This window comes from Opisthocomus hoazin, chromosome 13, assembly GCF_030867145.1.
Source record: "Opisthocomus hoazin isolate bOpiHoa1 chromosome 13, bOpiHoa1.hap1, whole genome shotgun sequence".
Lineage (NCBI taxonomy): Eukaryota > Metazoa > Chordata > Aves > Opisthocomiformes > Opisthocomidae > Opisthocomus > Opisthocomus hoazin.
In genome coordinates, this window is record NC_134426.1 from 16,011,468 (window position 1) to 16,032,515 (window position 21,048).

Consider the following 21,048-nt stretch of genomic DNA (forward strand, 5'->3'; position numbering starts at 1 on the left):
CTGCTGTCTCCTGGAGGATTTTAAGTGGCAGCTGGTGTTCTGCTTTAGAGATGTTAGCAAATAACAGCTACTTAGAACAGATTTTTGTTGTTGTTGTTTTTTGTCATTTTGAGGTTGGCTATTAGGCTTTTTCTGATAATTGTTTGATATGAAAAGCTGACTACTTCCTGCTTCATGTTTCAAAGGTTTAAGAATTGTAATTTGTACTGTGCCCCAACAAGTGTACACCTCTTGTGCATCAGATCCATTTCAAAATTTCAGAGAATCAATGCACAAGACTCATTGCTCCGAGGAAAACTGGATAGCTGAGTGATGGGAAGAACAGAAAGTAGAAAATATACTACTTTAGTACTTATGTAATTCATTCAATTATAGAGGAATTTGAAACAGTAGCATAAACCCACCATTATTAAAAAGCAATTTTTAAAACTTTAAGTCCATCTCCAGTACTTTAAAAACACAGGAAAAGAAGAAAAATAGCCTTAACTCTTTTTTTGCAGGAAATGGTTACTCTTTTGCATGGAGTTTCTGTTCGAGACCTATATTTTAGTATCCAGCCTTTGGCTCAAAATGGCTAAATGCAATTCCCTGGCAGACCCTGAACATCATATCATTGCAACAGCCTCCCACCATGCTTTTGTTGTTGTTGTTTGAGGCAGAATATACTGGGTTTGTAGTCTTTTGCTTCCAGTTACCAAAGGAAATGTTAAAGGGTAAGAAAACAACGTGAGCCAGCCCGATCAGCAGGAATGGTGAACAGTGCTCCAACAAGAGCGATTTGACCCTGCAGGGGCCTCCAGAGCAGCCACAAATTGTCATTCAGCTCCCATATGTTACTTCACTGTTTGTCAGTGTTATCTCTTAATCACTTATTCATCATAATTCTTAACATCGAAAAAAACGGTTTAAAAATCAGAACCCCACAATAGTCACTGTAAAATATTTCTTGGCCTCCAAGCAAACAGTATAGAACTAATTCCAGAAGAATTAAATAAAGTAACATGTAGGCTGTCATTGCTGAGTTCTTCAAGACAGGAATGAACACACCCACTCAGAGCAAGAACATCTTAAATCTGTAAAGTACCAAAATCGTGATTCCAAATGAAAAAATAGACAGGCAATCACATCTAAATTTCCTTTAGTCTTACCTGAAAGAGTCCTTCTACACAAAAGCTGTCATTGCCTCATCTGAGGCTTGTGTTTACACTCTGAACAAAGCGCTGCTGTTGTTCTTTTCTACCCTATTTATTCTTGCCACCGTGCCTATAAGACTGCAGCGCACAGATTATTGTTTACTGGATTGTTTGGAATAAATCTTCAAAAGAAAAAAGACAGAATTTCTTTCAAGCTCCAGTATATGAAGAAGCCAAGTCTATCTCTATATCTTAATTCACCAGTTAGTAAAACGTTTGGTTTTTTTAAAAAAAGAGCTTGCATAATTTTAACAGACATATTTTGTTTAATCTATCTTCATACTTAATTTTGATGCTTCAGTCTGACGGTATTTGTTTTACTAAACCGTAGGTAAGAGAGAGTGGTTTTATTTTGCGTTTAGGTAAGAAATGTTGGAACTCTGTAGTACGTTGTAGCTACACCCGTCAGCCAGCACTGGGCTGCAGGAAAGCACCTCGCACTTCCCAATGACTGCTACAGCAGAGACGACTGGAGCCATTGCCTCAGAGCGTGGGCTTGATACCAGCAGGCTCTTCCCAACCGAACTGTAGTTTGCAGCTGGCATTGAACTGACCTATTTTAAGAAAAAACCAACAAACTAACAAACATCCCTGTTTCAAAAAGGGGGATGTTTTTCACTCCAGTGGAAAACTGGTTTAGTGATGCCTCCCTCCCCACATGGCTGCCTGCCACTTTGCTACATGCTGTAGTTTCAACATCAGTCTACCCTTATTTACTCCAGAAAACTCCAGTTACTAGACCTGTTCTCCCCCAAATCACAGCAGTATAGCGGTATATGAGCATCTTTCAACGCTATCTAGCTAACTCCTAAATCAATTCACGTCCTTACACCTTTCTGGAATTCAGCCAAAGAGACCTGAGGGTATGCATGGCTCTGCTGCTCGTCAGTATTGGATAGGGAATGTCTGTCTGGCACATCTCTCTTTCTGGCTGATCTCAGGCACAGAGATCAACTAAGAGCCCACTACTTCTATTGAGACAGAATGAATCTTTTTTGGCACTTTCCCTAGATGACGGTCAGATTTCCAGTTTCCTAATACAGCGCGTGGACTGGAGTCAGAAATTCTTTCACCACAAATCAGGATGCACAAAGTTCCACAGCCCAGAGGAAGGTGGGGAATGCCAGGTTTCTAAATGGAATTCCAAGACATGGCAACGAAGCACAGATGACCATCCCACAAGCAAGGAAATTATTGTTGTAGTAAACTAAATGATGTCTTTCCTGTGGATTTGTTGATTTAAGGCAAGGAAAAAAGTCCTCCTGTGAACATCTAAGATTCATTTGTCCTAGGACCAACATAAGATTAAATTCTAATAATAAATTTTAATTGTACTCTCAAAAGGATTTGGGATCTTCACTATAATGGTATCTCAGCTCGTATCTTCTTTTGGAACCTAGGAAAAATATAATTTGATATGGCCATCTTTTACATGATTACTGTATCTAAATTCCAGAGGAATTACCTGTCCCTTTCTAGGTTTTATCTTCTAAAACAGAGTTCAACATTGCCTTCCTTTCCTCATCAATAAAAACACGCAAACAATTCTTTAGCTACGTTTAAAACAAATCAACACGTTTATTACAGTTGCACAGATACTTTGCCAATTTTGCTTTCATTAAGTCCTTGTCACTTGTTGCTCTGCAACATATAATTCCCATTAAGTCATGACAAATTTCGTTTTCAGCTGCTCCAGGAGATGTTAATGTGAACACATCAATATTCATGTGTCTTGACAGATCGTGAGGTTTAATAAATTGCTTTCTATAAAACAATTTTTGTGGAATCAGGGGTGTTCCTGTCATAGCACAAAGAAAGCCTGAAGCTGAGCTATGTAAAAGATCATTTGCTTTTCACTGCATCTAAAAGTTAACAAATTATTCTTCCAGCAAGTAATGAGGTATTTTTTTTATGATAAATATAAAAAAAATTAACGGGGAAGACAGGATTAAAAAAAAAAGCTTCACTTTTTTGTGGTTAAATGCTCAGTTCGCACATAAAAAACATTGTTAGTGACCCAGTTCTGTTAGCATTTCATTTTGGTCACACCAGAAATTTAGCATGATTCTGTTCTGGCTTACAGAGAAATTCAACATATGGCTGTACGTTAGGAGAGCTTGGTAAGAAAACATGGGTAGTCACGGAACACTGTGTGCTGGAATAAGGAATCCTCAGAACGGGGATTAGGTCTGAAGAGCATCACGTGCTTCTGTTTGCATTTTTATAAATAAATAAAAGATAGATAAGGAAGGGTACCATGTATTTAAAACACTATTTTAATGAATTTTACTTCTGTAAATATAAAGAAAAGTAATAAAAAAACCTTCAGTGAACATTAGCACTTATATAATACTATTATTAGCAAATTGCTGATACAAACAAAAAAAAGCCTTTAATATTTCAATCAAAATAACCTTGAAGAATATTACCAGATGTAGCTCTGTGGAAGTCTATGGCAGAAACACCTAACGGCCGTTCAGGTCTTTTAAAGTTTCATTTCCTTTCTGCTTATCCAAGGAGAATGATTGCACAGTGTTTTTTTTCCAAAAATTCTAAGGAGGAAATTAAAAATACTGCAGAATGAAAGACAATGCAATTGTTTTCCTGGCGATTATTTCTCTTTGCCTTCATATATTGCTCTGCAAAGGAATTTGTTTACCTCTTCCACAACTGTTATTCCTGAAGATGTATTGTGTAACTATTTCTATCCCCCATAGTGTCCATGACTATTACATCCAAGTTGGATATTCTGTGATAGTTTGGGAAAAGAAAGTGGAAAAAAATGTGCGTAGGATCTAAGAATTTTTTAGGTCTCATTAAGCAATGGTGAGCGCTACTATTAGCAAGGATTTATGATAGTATTCAAGTCAGCCACATTTAATCCTTTATTTTGATACAGAAAGTGGTAACCCAGCTATGATCATGGTTGGGGCTAGGAAAAAAAATGGAAGAGCTTGTTTTATTACAAGATTTTTTAAATACTGACGAGTTAGAGAAAGGAATAGAGCTGATAAGGGCTAATTCATTTTTTGTTTTCAGATGCATATAGATTAGCTATGGTAAAAGCCAGCCATCACGTTCAACAAAAGAAAGATGAACACTATTTATTTCTGGGGTCCACATACTCTGGAAGCCTAGGTTGCAAATTACTACCCATCTCCATGAACAGATAAGCATTCAAATTTGGAAATAACAGAGCTGAAGAGATCTCCAAGGTAGGACAAAGAAATAGCAGCGTTTTGGTTGTGCTTCGCTCTTCGAATTGTGATAGCACAAGCCTTTTTTATTACCTTCTATCTATATGTAAATCTGAGGAAGTTAGCATTCTGGGAGCAGTCACGAGTGTCTTGCTGCTCCACAGATGAAGATCTTTAAGAGTGATGCTGCTGTAAATACAGAAGTTCACAACCAGATGGTGTTAGGGGGGATCTGGCATCTCTCTGCCTGTTAAAATATGGTGACGTTAGTTTGGAGGAGAATGTGAGTGCCAGGTTCTTGGCAAAAAGTTGGCATACCTGCATGTCTGACCTTATACTTTTACATTTACTTAGTGTCTTAGACCCCAAGCAAGCCTGAAGGGTGTTACAAGCAATCTTTGGAACACAGTCACATTGGCGCACGATACAACAGCACGAGGGAGGAGAATTTCGGCCAAGGAAATAAAGGGAAACCCCTACTCTTATAATAAAAAAATGCCAAACAGATGGTAACCAATTCAATGCATGGTGAGATGTCAAAACATGTTGAGCACCATATTGGGACCTGTTTAGGAAAAATCATAGAGCTATTTATTCTGTTACGCTTTTGAATGACCTATTAATTTAAGAGTAGGGAATAAGCCTTTGTTTTGTATAATTGCAGGTCTGCTGCTGATCCTTCAAGTGAGGTTATCCACAGGAGTAGCTGTCAAGACCAAGAAGTGATATATAATTTGACCATTATAAAGACAAAGAACTAGTGTACGATGATTGCTCTTGGTAAAAGTATCAAAAGTATGAAGGAATCACCACTTTCACTCTGAAGACTTCGGATCACCAATTTAAAGAACAACAAAGTACGTGTTCTTCTGGAAAGTTCATTTTTTTTGCCTGAGACATCAGAAATGGGTACTGAGGTTTTATCACTGAAACTGGGCAGATTTTCTCTCTCTCCTCTGCTCCCTCCATCTGCCACTTCAGCTTCTTTTCTTAATGCCTGAGAACAGTTCCGGTGCAGCTGTATTTTTATGCTACTGTCTCATTTTGCTGGTAGACATTCTTGTTTACGTGAGTCTTTTACACAGCAACAAAGAAGAAAAAACAATAAATCATCTTCTACCACACGGGTGCTTCTAGCAAAATACGTATTTAAGGGCCTTTGTAAAGAAAACTCATCTAAATTGAGCCCTCATCTAAATTATGAGGAAAACTGCATCTGTCCCAAACAATGCTTTTAACAGCCAGCTTCCTTGCTTGCAAGAACTCAACAGTATGCAAACAAAGAAATCTTCATCTGGAAAAATTAAGTTATACACATGAAAAGCGTAACAAATAAATTCATCCCATCGTTGAACGTGCTGGGCAGTGGAGAGGCCAGTTATCCAACCGAGGAACTCACCTGGCTGGCCAAATTCGGGACATTGTGTGGGAGACCCAGATCTAGTGTTCATGCTGCAGAAGGGAAAAGGTAGCTTAATGCAGGTGAGATGAAACCTTTAAAGACCTATCTCCTCATTCAGTTTGTGGATCAGCTGTTTTACACCATCCCATAGAGAAGATGGGAAGAGAACTGGCCACACCTTGTTATTTTTGAACACAACGTGGAAATGAGCTGTCAGAGAGAACCCAGCTCTCTTGCTTCCCCCATTTTCCAAATCTAAACTAAGGTACAGATATGGTAATTTCCCAAGTGGCATTAGCAACTGTGGATATTTAATTGTAATTTTGGCAGTTACAAAGATAAGGGCTTAATGGCATTTGTGCAGAAGGTAGGCTGGAGGAAGGGAAAGGCAGAGGAGCCTAAAGCTCTCTTCTTAGTTTGGATGGCAGGCAATGAGACTTTTCCAAAATCTGACAGATATCCAGACATGATAGGGTTCGAAATATCAAGGCAGGATGTGGTATTTTACTAAAATGCACTAGGATGAAAACTGACCAGCACATGAAAAGGAAGCTCTTTAGTGCCCTTCGTTTTAAGAGCTGATCTCTCCTGTGCAATGCGGTTGTGGATGAGACATACGACAATGAGAGCGACCTGAATGGAATCCAAAAAGCAAATTGGCAGTGCAGGTGGCGGACGATAAATTAGATTTTAAAAACTCTTTCAGGTTTAATAACTTGAAATGAACCCAGATATGTAAGTTTGAGACAAGAAGTAGACCAAAAAATATGTCAGTGTTCCAGGGGTGGACTGGAAGACGTGGAAGGAAGCACAAATGATTTGTATAAAGTCGTACTATAATAAATCCATCAGCGCATTACTTTATCAGCTAGGTGCCAAGCCAGTTTTAGCATAATTAAAATGATTGCTGGACAGCAAAACATCTTGCTTTATGTCACTCCACAGCAACACGATTATACTTAAGGAACCCCATCACCTGGATTTCTGTTCCCAGCTTAAATCCCGCCAAGACGCTGTGTAACAATGAACCCTGCTTTGAAACAGCCTCCTGCGCTTTGCATAACTGCGATGCTTGCGGGTGGCATCCATGCTCCGTGCTGATGCTCTCCGCTGACATCATTGTACCGATCCATCGTTAACCAAGGTCATGCTGCATTCCGCCGAGTATTCTGATGGCTGGCACGTAGGCACCGTGGAGGGGATGCCGAGCTGGAACATTTTCACTGGTGCTTCGCTTGGAAGCTGATTACCCTACAGATGAATAAAATGGCCACGTTTATCACGAAAAAAAAAAAAAGGGGGACGTGAAGGTCAAATAAGCATTTTACACAGCAAAATTTATTTTACTTCCCCTCTGGCTGTCCTGCCCGGCAGTCAGCTGCTGCCAGCTATGACGTCCGGTCTACGGCTGAGCCAGCTCCAGTCAGAGCTACTGAGTCATTTTTGTCTTTTAAGATTTGGCAACGGAAAAAAAAAACAACAACCAAACAAAAAAAGAGGTAAAACAGCGGAGCAGCGGCGCACACCTCAGCGCCCGGGCGGCGCAGCACCTCAGCGCGGCGCAGGGCAGCCCCGACGGCCGCAGCTCACGCCCGGCTGCGGGGCCCGGCTGCGGGGCCCGGCCCGGGGCAGCGTCCCCCGCGCCTCCCGGCCCTCCCTCAGCGGCAGGTTAAAGCCCCCCAGCCCGACGGTTAAAACCGTTAACGGCCCGCCGCGCTCGGGGCGTGACGCGCGGCTGACGTCCCCAGGAGGCCTCGGCCTCTCCTCTCGTGAGCCCGCGCCTCAGCGACGACCGCGCTTCCGCCAGGCGGGCCCGGGGATTGGCTGAGGCGGCAGAGCTTGGCGAGCGTCATCGGAAGGGACGGCGGACGGGCCGCGCCCTCCGCGCCGTTCAAACCTGGGTGGCGGTAAAGCCGGGCGGCGCGCGGGGCAGCGCGGGGCGGCCGGGCTCGCGCGGCTGGGGAGGGGCCGGGGCAGCGGCGGGAGCGCGAGCGCGAGCGCGGGCTGAGGCGCGGCGCGCGGGCTATGAGGGGCCTCTGCGCCCCGGCCCCGCGCTCCAGTGCCAGCTTCAATAAGTTTTATCTTCTAGGGAAGACAGGTGTTGCCTGAATTATACCCCCCCACCTTCTTGTTTCGTTTGAAGTCGCCCCTTCCGACGCCTCTGCTCGAAAGCCCCGCCGTTCTCTTTCCCAGGTGATCGTTTGACGGGAGATCATCCGTGAAGATGCTGAAGTTTAAATGCGGGGCCCGCAACCCGGTAGAGGCCGGACTGCCGGAGCCCGTCGCCAGCCGGATCGCTCGGCTCCATCTGCTCTTCCAGGTGAGGGGCACCTGGCCTGGGGTCCGCTGTTCCCCGCGTGTCGAAGTACGGCCCAGCTTGTTGGCGTGGACACGCTGGGTGTGCCTGGGCGGCTCTTGGGTGGCAGAAGGGGATAACTTGGAATCACAGGATCATGAAGGTTGGAAAAGACCTCGAAGATCATCAAGTCCAACCTTCAACTTGTCAAAGTTCAAAGCGCCTATCTAGTTTGCGCAAAGTCCAGCGCGTGGTAGCTGGTCTGACGTTTGTGTGCATCTGTTGGTGGTGTAGCCGGAGTGGATCTTCCCGCAGGAAGATGGAATATTGCGTTCTGCGTCCCGTAACCTGCAGCTTTGTCGTGGGTGATGTAGCTGAAGGTTTGTCCCGAGATGATTTACCTAACCAGCTGCTGTTTGATCATCTGAGGTTCAGCAGCTTTTCCTTCTAGCGCTAATATTGATGCTGATTGCTTAAACTGTTTATACCAGGAAAAACCCCACAATGTCAAGAAAAAAGCCAGTCAGATCAGTCATCATTAGGATGTAGGTAGTTTCAAGAAAGCTGTGATTTGAACTTTAGCAATCTGTAAAGGATTGGTGTCTAAAAGTGAAATACCTGTAGCAGCTATTACAGATAGACATAGCGAGTTGATATATTTACCTCACGCTTCTGTATCATTTTTCTAATTTCTGAAGTAGTGATTTTTAAATGGATAATATATAATCTGCTCTATACATATGTTATTGATTTGAGGCTTTTCATTGTTGTCTGAGACTCCATCTGCTGTTGCTTCTTTTTTTTTCCAGGGGAAGCCACTCTTTGTGACTCAACAGCAGATGTCTCCTCTCTCCCGGGAAGGCATCCTTGATTCTTTATTCGTTCTTTTTGAAGAATGCCAAAACCCCGCTTTAATGAAAATTAAACATGTTGGCAACTTTGTCAAGAAGTGTGAGTTTGTTTAGACTAATTTTCAGGTGTCATTTTAAAAGACAGTTCGTAAGTATCTGAATGTTTAAATAATGCTTTAGTTGCTTTGGTTCATTAGTGATGATAACCCAGGTCTTTGAGCATCTGAATTTTTGTGGGACTCGGCATCGCAAAGGGGATCTTGGCAATCTGGTAAGGCTTTGTTCAGGTCCCAGAAGGTCAAATGCAAGCGGCTTTTGAAGTGCTGTGGCTCGAATGTGCATCCTGCTTGGTCTGTTCTACATTTCTAGTTGAGGAGGCACTTTCTTTAAAAACATCTGAGTGCTGCATACAGCAAAGCTCCAAGTGTGTGCAATAGACGGATGTCAGGAATTGAGAGCATGACAGTGACTAGAAGTATGATGAAAAAAAAAATCCAGCAACGAATTTGGTAATCCTTGGCTCTATCAGCTTGAAGTAATCTTTTAGATTCCCCATGTTATCCAAATTTTGCGTGTGTAACTTGTAAATAGTAGTTCTGTGCTTCAGAAATGTAATTTCTGACGGAGTAAATATTTTACTGATAATGTGCTCAGATTCCCTTTAGGTAAAAGGGAAAAAGTTCATCAATTTTTTTATTAAGATATACTAGAAAGCTATTTGGTTAAAAGTAACTTATCATGCCCTCTGTAATAGTTCCATCCAACTGTTTCTAGATATTATTAGCAGAGAGTAATTTTCTGCTGCTCTGCAGGATTTTTAGAACAATCTGTAGAAAGCAATTGATTATCACAGTACATGCTGCTTGAAACTAGGCAATGGGAAACTTGAACTGAATATCTGAAATAAAGTCTACAGTTATTTGTTAGACAATAGACTAGTGCCTCCCACAGGCAGAGGAGAAAACCCTGGCGCTTGACTCCGAGGACTCGACTGGGTGAAGCCCTCCTGTTCAGAGAATGCGCCTTGTATTGGCAAAGGATGGTTGGAAAGAAATTAGGAACAAAAGAGGCTATCAGCCTCTGATGTTATGAATGGGACAGAATTATGGTTCCTATGGGAACTGTCTTAACATTTCCTGGTTCTTTTGTATGCACCATATTTCACTCTTAACTATGCATTAACAGTCTTTTTCAAGTTGTTATGCATACTAGTTTTTTTAAGAAGCATATTCTGGAATGATTTAACATTTCTTGAGAGTCTGGAAATAAATGTTGGGGTTTTTTTGTTTTTATTCCCCATTTATGGTGTTCATTATGAAATGCCAGTTGGCTAATGTAAAAATATGTGTTTTATTGTTGTAGATGCAGAGACTATAGCTGAATTAAGGGAACTGCAACCCAGTGTGAAGGACTTTGAAGTAAAGAGCGTGGTTGGCCGTGGCCACTTTGCAGATGTAAAAGTAGTAAGAGAGAAAATTACCGGTGATGTATATGCTATGAAGGTGATGAGCAAGGAGTCGTTGTTGGCGCAGGAGCATGTATGTATATTTTTCTGCTATTACGGTAAAACTCTAAATTACAGTTTATTGAACATTTTGTTTTTGTCACTGCTCTTAAGATCCAGTTAAAAGTGTATCTTGAGAAGGATCATCCTATGTTTTAGTGACGTAGTATATTTGTGTCTAGTTTTGATGTGTTTAAAGGCCGTTGTCATACACCATGAATCTATTGGGCGAGGTGCCATCCAAAATAAAAATGACCCTTGTCTCGAAGAGCTTGCCATCAAATTGTGAGACAAGAAAGAACAGATTAATAAAATACTGGATCAGTATTGATCATCCTGATGACGGCTTGATTTTTCAGGCAATCTATTCATTAAGGGTTTTTTTCATTTTTAAGAGCAACGTAGAATGTCAAGAGTAGGTGTGAAGACAAACTGTGGTGACTGGATTTTTATGGAGAGCCTCTCACTAGCTTGAGAAATGTGTTACTTGAAAACTTAAAAAAGGGATAATGGAGGTTGTTATCATAGTTTGGTGAGAAACAGAAGTTAATCTTTCGCTGACATGAGATGACAAGTAGGACAGAGATACTCCATGAAAGACCTTGTGAATTTATACCACAATATCTGCATCAGTTGTTCTCAATATATGGTGCAGTTAGGTTGCTGGTGAGATCCCTTGGCATTGTTTGTGGCTATCAGAAATGAAGATAAGGTAAAATTATGCTTGCTATGGTGTAGGTTGACAAGAAAGTAAAGTATGATACTACCCTCAATATGACACTTGCTCAGTCTTGCTGAGTTGGGTCAGTGGAAGCAGAGAATGCTGATCTAAATGAACTTGCAGTATCTCTGTAATAAAATGAATTTCTTGTTGTCTGGCTGCACATTGAAATAATTAAATAGTTGCTAGAGGATGATTTCAAGAAAGCTTTGTATTTTAATACCTTACAATGAATTTGTTACTGAATTAGCTGTAAGATGCTACCCCATAATTGCTGTAGCTTCTTTTCTGCTTGTCTGATTCTTTTGAGATTAGTTTTATTTCATTAGGGCCAGTCCAGATGAGGTCAACCAATATCGCACTCCAGACTGGTAGATGCTTCACCAGCTTGAAAAGCGAGCTGACCTTTGCTGCAGGGACTATTCAGTTCAAAGCAAGATAGACAAAATAAAGTGGGAGGGGAATGGGAAACACAAAGGAGTAAAATTAGTTTTTTAAAGGTGCACGTCACAAGGAAATAGCATTTAATATTGTCTGTGTAATTATTTCGTGATATGTAGCTTTGGCACAGACTCAAATCTTTCTAAAAGTAGGGGATTCTAACATATTCTAACTCATTTTCATCATGATGTAACTGAACAGTTCCTTTTTTCCGTAGGTCTCATTTTTTGAGGAAGAACGCAGTATATTATCTCAGAGCACCAGTCCGTGGATTCCACAGCTACAATATGCATTTCAAGACAGGAAAAATCTCTACTTGGTAATGCCTGGTTTCTTTTCTCCTCAGTTGAACAGTATTGCCATTGTTACATTGAAGAACAGCGTGATGGCTGAAATGTGCTCATCTGCTGTAAATTCTCCTGCGTTACATGCCATTGTTTGATATGCATCTAGTGTAATATGGAGGAGTTGAATGGAATGTCTTTTGTATATCTGAACTATATCTGTTCCTTTAAAATATTATGTAGGTTATGGAGTATCAGCCTGGAGGGGACTTGTTGTCCCTCTTAAACCGATATGAGGACCAACTAGATGAGAGTATGGTGCAGTTTTACCTTGCAGAGATGGTTTTAGCCATTCACAGTGTCCACCAGATGGGTTATGTACACCGGTAGGTAAAGATTGCTTTGCATTGCACGTAATGTTTGATCAGTATCATTCCAGAAAAAATGTTCTGGAATGATACGTTCTTATTTTTTTTTTATATTCCGTCCTGTTTCAGGACAGTATTTCACATGCTGTTTCAGAAGAGAAAATTAGAAAATTAATCAGGCTCCAACTATAATTGTAGCTAAAGGCATTAACTTTGATGTAAACTTCAAACTAATATCAAGAAAGGATTGTTACGTATATTTTCTGGAGGCTTAGTAAAAAGAAGCCTTAATGTTGCACTGTAAAAAATGAAAATCTTTTCCAGAGATTGTTGTTTTTAGCACCAAGTAGTACAGGAAATAAGTGCAATTGTTAAAACTTGTGTGCTGATTGGTGAACAGGGCAGTATAGGATGTTGGAGTAGTTGAATATCACAGAGTTTTCTGAAGATCATGTCAAGGCTTGGAGGCTCTTAGTGTATGCGTTTTCAAATCATATTGGTGTTTAATAAATTAGTTCCATTTTGAGGCTTTGGAAATGTTATGAAGTATTTTATGTTCCAAGCAGCTCTAGTGGCTGCACTGAGCATAGGCTGTGGCTTTCCAATGCAAGCTGGCTGCCTGGATTTGAAAGATGCACAGAATAAGGTATGAGGAGTTTTGGGAAGAAAGCTACATAATGCTTCACTGTAACTCAGTTACAATGTAGTCAAGGTGCGAAACCACCTTCTCTTTCCATCTTCTGTCAAGAATTATTAACTTTCCATGAAATAAGAGGAACTTTACTACTTTCACATTTGCTTGGAAACAGAACAACAGCTGGAAATCAGACTCCCACTTGCTAATATTTTATGCAACTGAGCACATGGTTGAAGGTAGCTGAAAAGGGGTATCCTGTGGAAAGGAACTGATTGCTTCCTCCTTGTTTACAGAGATATCAAACCAGAGAATGTTCTCATTGACCGAACAGGACACATTAAACTGGTGGACTTTGGGTCAGCTGCCAAAATGACAGTAAACAAAATGGTAATAATGTAGATTTAAACTTTGTCTATGGCTTGTTTGGATAGTCCAGTCAAAAAGGGAAAACTGTTCCTTGATTGCACCTTGTTCTTCTGCCTTTCTTGTCCAATATGGAATCTATTCACAATGATATTTTTTCCATTTATGAATGGCCTTTCAAACATGAGCTCGAGTATCTTTTGCAGCTCTCTATAGATATATATTTGCTTATTAAAATTTTAATACACAAGTAAGGTGAAGGCGAGCCTACTTTCTCATGGTGCTGCACTGCAGTACAAGATCATACTTGTAGAGATTCTTACAACTGTTCAATGCTGTGGTTAAAGAAGGACATGGATTTATAATTGTTCGTAATTGGACTGAAAACTGTGTTTGTTGGCATAATTTTGAAGACTGGGGAGCTCTTGATTGAAATGAGTCACATTCCAATGTTCTGGGCTTTACTCACCAGAAAGCTCTGTATTCAAAGCTGTGAATTGGTTGAGGGTTCTTTTTTTTTATAAGTTGCTTGTAAATTTAGGTAATTGCATACAATTTCAAGTGATAATTTGACATTAAAATATATCTAAGTGAGAGTATGAAGTTCTATACCAGATTCCAGAATTGTTTTACAATTGTTATTTTTCACAGCATTTTCTTAGTGTTGTGACTCTTAATATTTTGTTTTCCCGGTTCGTCCCTTTTCAGTGCCTCTCTGCATTGGATTTTTCTTTTAAATTTTTTCTTCATGTTATCTTTTCAGTCATCTTCAGGTTTTTGTGTTAGTCTGCCTGCTATTTTGTTTCATTCTTTATGTCACTCAGTGCAAGAATGGTTGCAGTTTTGGCTCCTGAATTACCTTTTCTAAGCACTCCAGAAATTCAGATACTAGTACTTTGCTGGTCATGAACACAAGATAAAAAGGTAGGGATGACACAGAATGGAATGAAGGCAGGGAATATTTATGTCTAAATTTGACTCTTTCTGAAATTTCAGCTATGATGTTACTAGTTGAAGCAGGAGTGCTAGAGTATGTACACTGTAGTAATCCTGTGCTTTCTAGAACACTGCTTTTCTGCTTTAGCTGTTTGTACTTTCTAGTAGCAGTTAGCTCTGACAATTTGGCTCTTTTTATACCAAACAGCTTGCTTTCACAGAATCACAGAATGGTAGGGGTTGGAAGGGACCTCTGTGGGTCATCTAGTCCAACCCTCCTGCCGAAGCAGGGTCACCTACAGTAGGCTGTAGAGGACCTTGTCCAGGCGGGTCTGGAATATCTCCAGAGAAGGAGACTCCACAGCCTCTCTGGGCAGCCTGTTCCAGTGCTCCGTCACCCTCAGAGTGAAGAAGTTCTTCCTCATGTTCAGATGGAACTTCCTGTGCTTCAGTTTGTGCCCATTGCCCCTTGTCCTGTTGCTGGGCACTACTGAAAAGAGCTTGGCCCCATCCTCTTGACACCCACCCTTCAGATATTTGTAAGTATATATTAGGTCCCCTCTCAGCCTTCTCTTCTTCAGGCTGAACAAGTCCAGATCCCTCAGCCTCTCCTCGTAGGAGAGATGCTCCAGTCCCCTCACCATCTTTGTAGCCCTCCGCTGGACCCTCTCCAGTAGCTCTTCATCTTTCTTGAACTGGGGAGCCCAGAACTGGACAGAGTACTCCAGATGAGGCCTCACTAGGGCAGTGTAGAGGGGAAGCAGAACCTCCCTCGACCTGCTGGCCACACTCCTCTTGATGCATCCCAGGATCCCATTGGCCTTCTTGGCAGCCAGGGCACACTGCTGGCTGATGGTCAACCTGTTGTCCACTAGGACACCCAGGTCCCTCTCCGCAGAGCTGCTCTCCAGCAGGTCCACCCCAAGCCTGTACTGATGCATGGCGTTGTTCCTCCCCAGGTGCAGGACCCTGCATTTGCCTTTGTTGAACCTCATCAGGTTCCTCTCTGCCCAACTTTCCAGCCTGTCCAGGTCACGCTGAATGGCAGCACAGCCTTCTGGTGCATCTACCACACCTCCCACTTTTGTGTCATCAGCAAACTTGCTGAGGGTACGCTCTAACTCTTCATCCAGGTCGTTGATGAAGAAGTTAAACAAGACTGGGCCCAGTACTGACCCCTGGGGGACACCACTAGTTACCAGCCTCCAACTAGACTCAGCGCCGCTGATGACAACCCTCTGAGTTCTGCCATTCAGCCAGTTCTCAATCCACCTGACCGACCACTCATCCAGCCTGTACTTCCTGAGCTTCCCTGGGAGGATATTATGGGAGACAGTGTCGAAAGCCTTGCTGAAGTCTAGGTAGACAACATCCACAGCTCTCCCCTCATCTACCCAGCCAGTCATGTCATCGTAGAAAGCTATCAGATTGATCAGGCATGATTTCCCCTAGGTGAATCCGTGCTGACTACTCCTGATAACCTTCTTTTCCTCCACTTGCTTGTTGATGACCTCCAGGATAAGCTGCTCCATCACCTTTCCCGGGATGGAGGTGAGGCTGCCCGGCCTGTAGTTCCCTGGGTCCTCCTTCTTGCCCTTTTTGAAGACTGGAGTGACATTGGCCTTTCTCCAGTCCTCGGGCACCTCTCCTGTCCTCCAGGACCTCTCAAAGGATGCTCAGCAATGACATCCTCCATCTCCCTCAGCACTCGTGTGTGCATTCCATCGGGGCCCATGGATTTGTGGGTGTCCAGATCGCTTAAGCGATCCCTCACACAGTCCTCCTCGACCAAGGGAAAGTCATCCTCTCTGTAGGCTTCCTCTCTTGACTCCAGGGCTTGGGATTCCTGAGGGCCTACCTTGGCACTGAAGACTGAAGCAAAGAAGGCATTCAGTAGCTCTGCCTTCTCTGCATCCTCCATCACCAGGACACCCGCCTCATTCAGCAGCGGCCCCACGTTGTCCCTAGCCTTCCTTTTACTACTGATGTAGTTGAAGAAGCCCTTCTTGGTGTTTTTGACATCCCTTGCCAGCTTCAATTCCAGATGGGCTTTGGCCTTTCTCGTCGCATCCCTGCATGCTCTGACCACGTTCCTGTACTCTTCCCAAGTGGCCTGCCCCTCTTTCCACATTCCATGGACCTTTCTATTCCACCTGATCTCCACTAGAAGCTCCTTGTTTAACCATGCAGGTCTCCTGCCTCCTTTGCTCAATTTCTTTCTCAGGGGGATGCATTGCTCCTGAGCATGGAGGAAGTGACGTTTAAAGAGCGACCAGCACTCTTGGACCCCCCTGCTTTCGAGAGCCCTGGCCCACAGGATTCCTCCCAGTAGCTCCTTGAAGAGGCTGAAGTTAGCCCTCCTGACGTCCAAGGTTTTGATCCTGCTTATCGCCCTACTTCCTCCACGCAGGATCCTGAACTCGACCATTTCATGGTCACTGCAGCCGAGTCTACCTCCGACCTTCACATCCTCAACCAGTCTCTCCTTGTTTGTTAATACAAGGTCCAGCAGAGCACCTTTCATTCTTGGTTCCTCCACCACTTGCATCAGAAAGTTATCATCGATGCTCTGTAGGAACCTCCTGGATTGCGCCTGCCTAGCTGTATGGTCTTCCCAGCTGATGTCAGGGTGGTTGAAGTCCCCCATGAGAACCAGGGCCTGTGATTGTGAGGCTGCTTGTAGCTGCCTGTAGAAGGCCTCATCAATTTCCTCCTCCTGGTCAGGTGGCCTGTAGTACACACCCACTGTAATGTCACCCTTGTGAGCCTGTCCCTTAATTCTAACCCACAAGCTCTCAACCCATTCCCCATTTGCCCCCAGGCCAAGCTCAATGCATTCCAGTTGCTCCCTCACATATAAACTCCACCACCTCTCCTTGTTGGCCTGTCTTTCCTAAGGAGTCTGTAGCCATCCATGACAGCCTGCCAGTCATGTGAGCTGTCCCACCACGTTTCTGTGATGGTGACCAAATCGTAGCCGTCCTGCTGTATAATGGCTTCCAGCTCCTCTTGTTGCCCATGCTACGTGCGTTGGTATAAACACACTTGAGCTGGGCTGTCAATCTCACCCCTGACCCTGGCACGCCAAGCCTGGGCTCATCCCTAGTGAGCTGGGCGATGTCCCCTTCCCCCTTCGAACCTAGTTTAAAGCCCTCTCAATGAGCCCTGCCAGCTCGTGGCCAAGAATCCTTTTTCCCCTTTGAGACAGCTGCGATCCAGCTGTTGCCAGCAGGCCCGGTGCTGTGTACACCTCCCTGTGATCAAAGAAGCCAAAATTTGCCGGATGGCACCAGTCCCTGAGCCACCTGTTAACCAGGTGAGTTTTCCTGCCCCTTTCAGTGCTGTTCCCTGCCACTGATGGGATGGAGGAAAACACCACCTGTGCCCCGATCCCTCAACCAGTCGCCCCAGTGCCCTGAAGTCCCTTTTGATGGCCTTGGGACGTCTCTCTGCGATCTCGTCCTCGCCAACCTGCATTATCAAGAGGGGGTTCTGTTTGTTTGTCAGTAGTTTCCTTAACCTTGTGCTGTTTTGCTTAACAGCTTTGCTTTAAATTACTTAAAATTCACTTGGAGGGCTGAAAATTGTGTCTCATTTAAAAAAAACAACAACAAAACAAAACAACGAAGAAAAAAAAAAGATTTGTTTTATTACCAAGATCACAATGAACAGCAGGTGCTGTAATTTCACTTGGTGTATCTCTGCTTCTAGGTGAATGCCAAGCTACCCGTTGGCACACCTGATTACATGGCACCAGAAATGCTCACAGGGTTAAATGGGGATGGCAAAGCTTCCTATGGTCCAGAATGCGACTGGTGGTCCCTAGGAGTCATTGCATATGAAATGATTTATGGAAGATCTCCGTTTACTGAAGGGACTTCAGCAAAAACTTTCAATAACATCATGAACTTCCAGGTAGAGAGAACTCTTTCCGTGTTCTGGAGTAAAAAGGCTGTAACTAAAGACTGTGCTTTTACATTTGAGAAAAGAAGCTTATGGATGTCTCTTACTTTGTCATATTCATAAAATATTTAGAAAATATGCTTTATGTTGTTTTTAAATATCTCTGTATTGTAGATATCAAGTTATTTTTTGTAACAGGTGTCTAAAAATAATTATCTGCAGTGTGTGAATTAAAAAAGATTTAGCTGTCCATCTTGGACAACTATAATTGCAACACTTCCAAAATAATCTGGAAAAGTGATTGAAAGGATGAATTGTGGATTGATAAAGTTTCTGAATCTTACTATGTGTGTCTGGATAGTAATGGCAAGGGCTAGCTATGAAGAGCTGCAGAAAGACTCGAAGATACGGATTGTCTGCATGATTAAAATGTCACGTGAAATTTAGTGTAAATAGATTTAAAACAGTGCATATAAAGGGAAAAGTATCCCAGCTTTACCTAGTGGTGGGCTCAAGAACAGTATCCTGATGTTATAATCTATGCAAATGTTAGTTAGTCCAACAAGCAGTGTGTAGAATGGCAGGAGTTAGTAGCAAAGGGAAAAAAAAAAACCAAAAAACAACAAACCCAAAACCCAACTCATGTGGAGGGGAGGAAGTGAACAGAGAATGGTTGCCTATTGTCTCTTCTAGTATGGGAATTAGAGGCATCAAACTAAAGTAGCCAGCAGTAACTACATTACAAACGAAAAAGAACACTTCATATAGCACATTCTCATGCTGGTGAGCCGAATGGTTTTATGTGTTCAAGGACTGACTAGAAAGACTCGTAGATGAAGAGTCCATTGAGATCTGACAAATACAAAGACATTATCCCTGGTTCAGAAAATCCTAAGCCACGAATCCTTGGAAGTTTGGGAGAATTTTTGGGGAAGGAGAAGTGTCTTGTTTTCCATTTGTGTATGCCATTGACCATAGTTCAGCATAAGATGGTGATACGAGTCTAGCATTTGTCTCGCTGGGAATGGCTGTTCTTGTGTTCTTACCTTTACTGCAGTAAATGCATATAAAAGCTTAATTGGAAAAAATGCACAATACTTTTATTTGTATGCTGTAAATACTTACCCTTTGTGCCTGACGTATCTCAGAATAATGAAACTTAACCTTACTGTTCTGGGACTGTTTTCCTGCTGAGCAAAAATCCTTTTCTTTCTAATGCAGAGATTTCTGAAGTTCCCAGAAGATGTGAAAGTCAGTAGTGAATTTCTTGATCTGATCCAGAGCTTGCTTTGTGGGCAGAAGGAAAGGCTGGATTATGAGGGACTCTGCTGCCATCCATTTTTTTCTAAAATTGACTGGAATAATATCCGTAACTGTAAGTAGAATAATACTGTATTTGTAAACAATTCCTGTTTCTTTGGGTAGCATGAAAATTTGTACAATGTGAGTATTTGTGTTTGATCTGAGTAGTTATTCATAGTGAAACAGGACTGTGTCCTGGAGCAGGTGTTTTTAACAAAACAATTCTTTTTTGGATGGAATATGTTAACATCTCTCAGGTGCAAATTGTAAGTTAAGATGAAGTTTAATACACCTCTGTATGAATTTCTGATGCGATTGCCATATTACTGCAAGCACTAGCATGGAAAATCAGAACGGTCCTTTCCATGCCCTTCCTCATTCAAATGCTTCAGTATGTTCTTTCAGGCCTTTTCCACCTCAGTTTGCTTAATTTTGGCTTTATCTCATTATGTTTTGTTGTATCTTCACTTTTCTCTCTTTCATTGCTTGTGATCCAACTTCATTTAAGGTTGCTTGGTCTTGTGATTTTTGGTTGGTTTTTTTTTTTTTTTAGCTCCCGTAGGTCATAAAATCAGCAGTTATAGGGGCATTGGAGGTTTTCCTCAAAGTTAATGTGGCTAATATATGACTAATTTTTTTGCCAAAAATCTGTTCATTCCACTAGGAATAGAATAAAACCAGCGAAGCAGATAATTTTCTATGCAGAAAGTTGTTTCTAATACTATGGAAGCATTGGAATTTAGTATTTGGAAGTACTGAGGCACCAGCTCCATGGCCAAAGAAAATACTTTGCAGATCATCAATGATCTGTGTATGAGTGCCTGACTTGTGCTGGATAGTATTTTAAATTATTTGGACTGTGAGATTATCTGGGTGAGGAACATGTCTGCCTTATATTCTTTATCAAATATGCTGTAAGAGCAATGATTGTGCTCCCATTTTCCATGATAAATTGCTAAGCCAGAGCTGCTGCTTTTGATGGCTATCTCAGCACTTCAGCTGTCAGCTCCACAGAATGTTTACTCACTTTTCTGTTGATTCATTAATTTTGAACTTGTGGAGCTGCTGTTCTGTTAAATTCCATTGTTTCTGCCCTTTGAGAGCCATAGAGCCTTGAGTCTTTTTCATCATTTTAGCATACTTTTCCCAGACTTCAGCTCACTCGGCCTTCTTTCCCCAGAGCCACACCTAAGCCACCAGTTTCCGTTTCTGAAATTTTTGTATTGCATTTGTATCATATTATCTCAGATCTGGAAAAAAAAGGCATGTGAGCATGTGTTCTGGTGTTTCCTTGGCAATTGTCTGTCAAGTATTCACACAACTGCACAAGTTAATTGAGTGGTTTGCCATTTCATGTGACAATGGTGATACTGATGGACAAGCTTGTAGGCAGCCATGATGTCATTATAACGTTGAAATAATCATTTGGGATTTAAAAACTCCCATTTCTGTCTGCAGATGGCCAGTGGATTGCATCATTCCCTGTAATATCCGGACTGTGAAGATTCATGCAGTTTTTGACCTCTGACTTCGTTGTTATGTCTCATATTTCAGAAAACCCCACTGTAACTAGCACAAAACACAGCAGTCTTCTTGCTTTTAGTAGCAGATTCAATGCATCACCTATTGCTTTGCTCTCTGCAGTGGTAC

At 42.2% G+C, this 21,048-nt stretch overlaps 1 protein-coding gene across 1 annotated transcript in view; it reads left to right on the top strand.

The window, feature by feature from the left end:
* The first annotated feature begins 8,001 nt into the window (after nucleotides 1–8,001).
* Nucleotides 8,002–21,048, top strand: part of CIT (citron rho-interacting serine/threonine kinase) — a 77,998-nt gene continuing 64,951 nt past the window's right edge. The window contains exons 1-8 of the mRNA XM_075434457.1: nucleotides 8,002–8,112; nucleotides 8,898–9,039; nucleotides 10,302–10,477; nucleotides 11,823–11,924; nucleotides 12,133–12,275; nucleotides 13,188–13,281; nucleotides 17,905–18,108; nucleotides 19,318–19,471. Coding sequence (XP_075290572.1) covers nucleotides 8,017–8,112; nucleotides 8,898–9,039; nucleotides 10,302–10,477; nucleotides 11,823–11,924; nucleotides 12,133–12,275; nucleotides 13,188–13,281; nucleotides 17,905–18,108; nucleotides 19,318–19,471 — 1,111 coding nt within the window. The 5' untranslated portion in view covers nucleotides 8,002–8,016. The remainder of the gene's footprint in view (nucleotides 8,113–8,897; nucleotides 9,040–10,301; nucleotides 10,478–11,822; nucleotides 11,925–12,132; nucleotides 12,276–13,187; nucleotides 13,282–17,904; nucleotides 18,109–19,317; nucleotides 19,472–21,048) is intronic.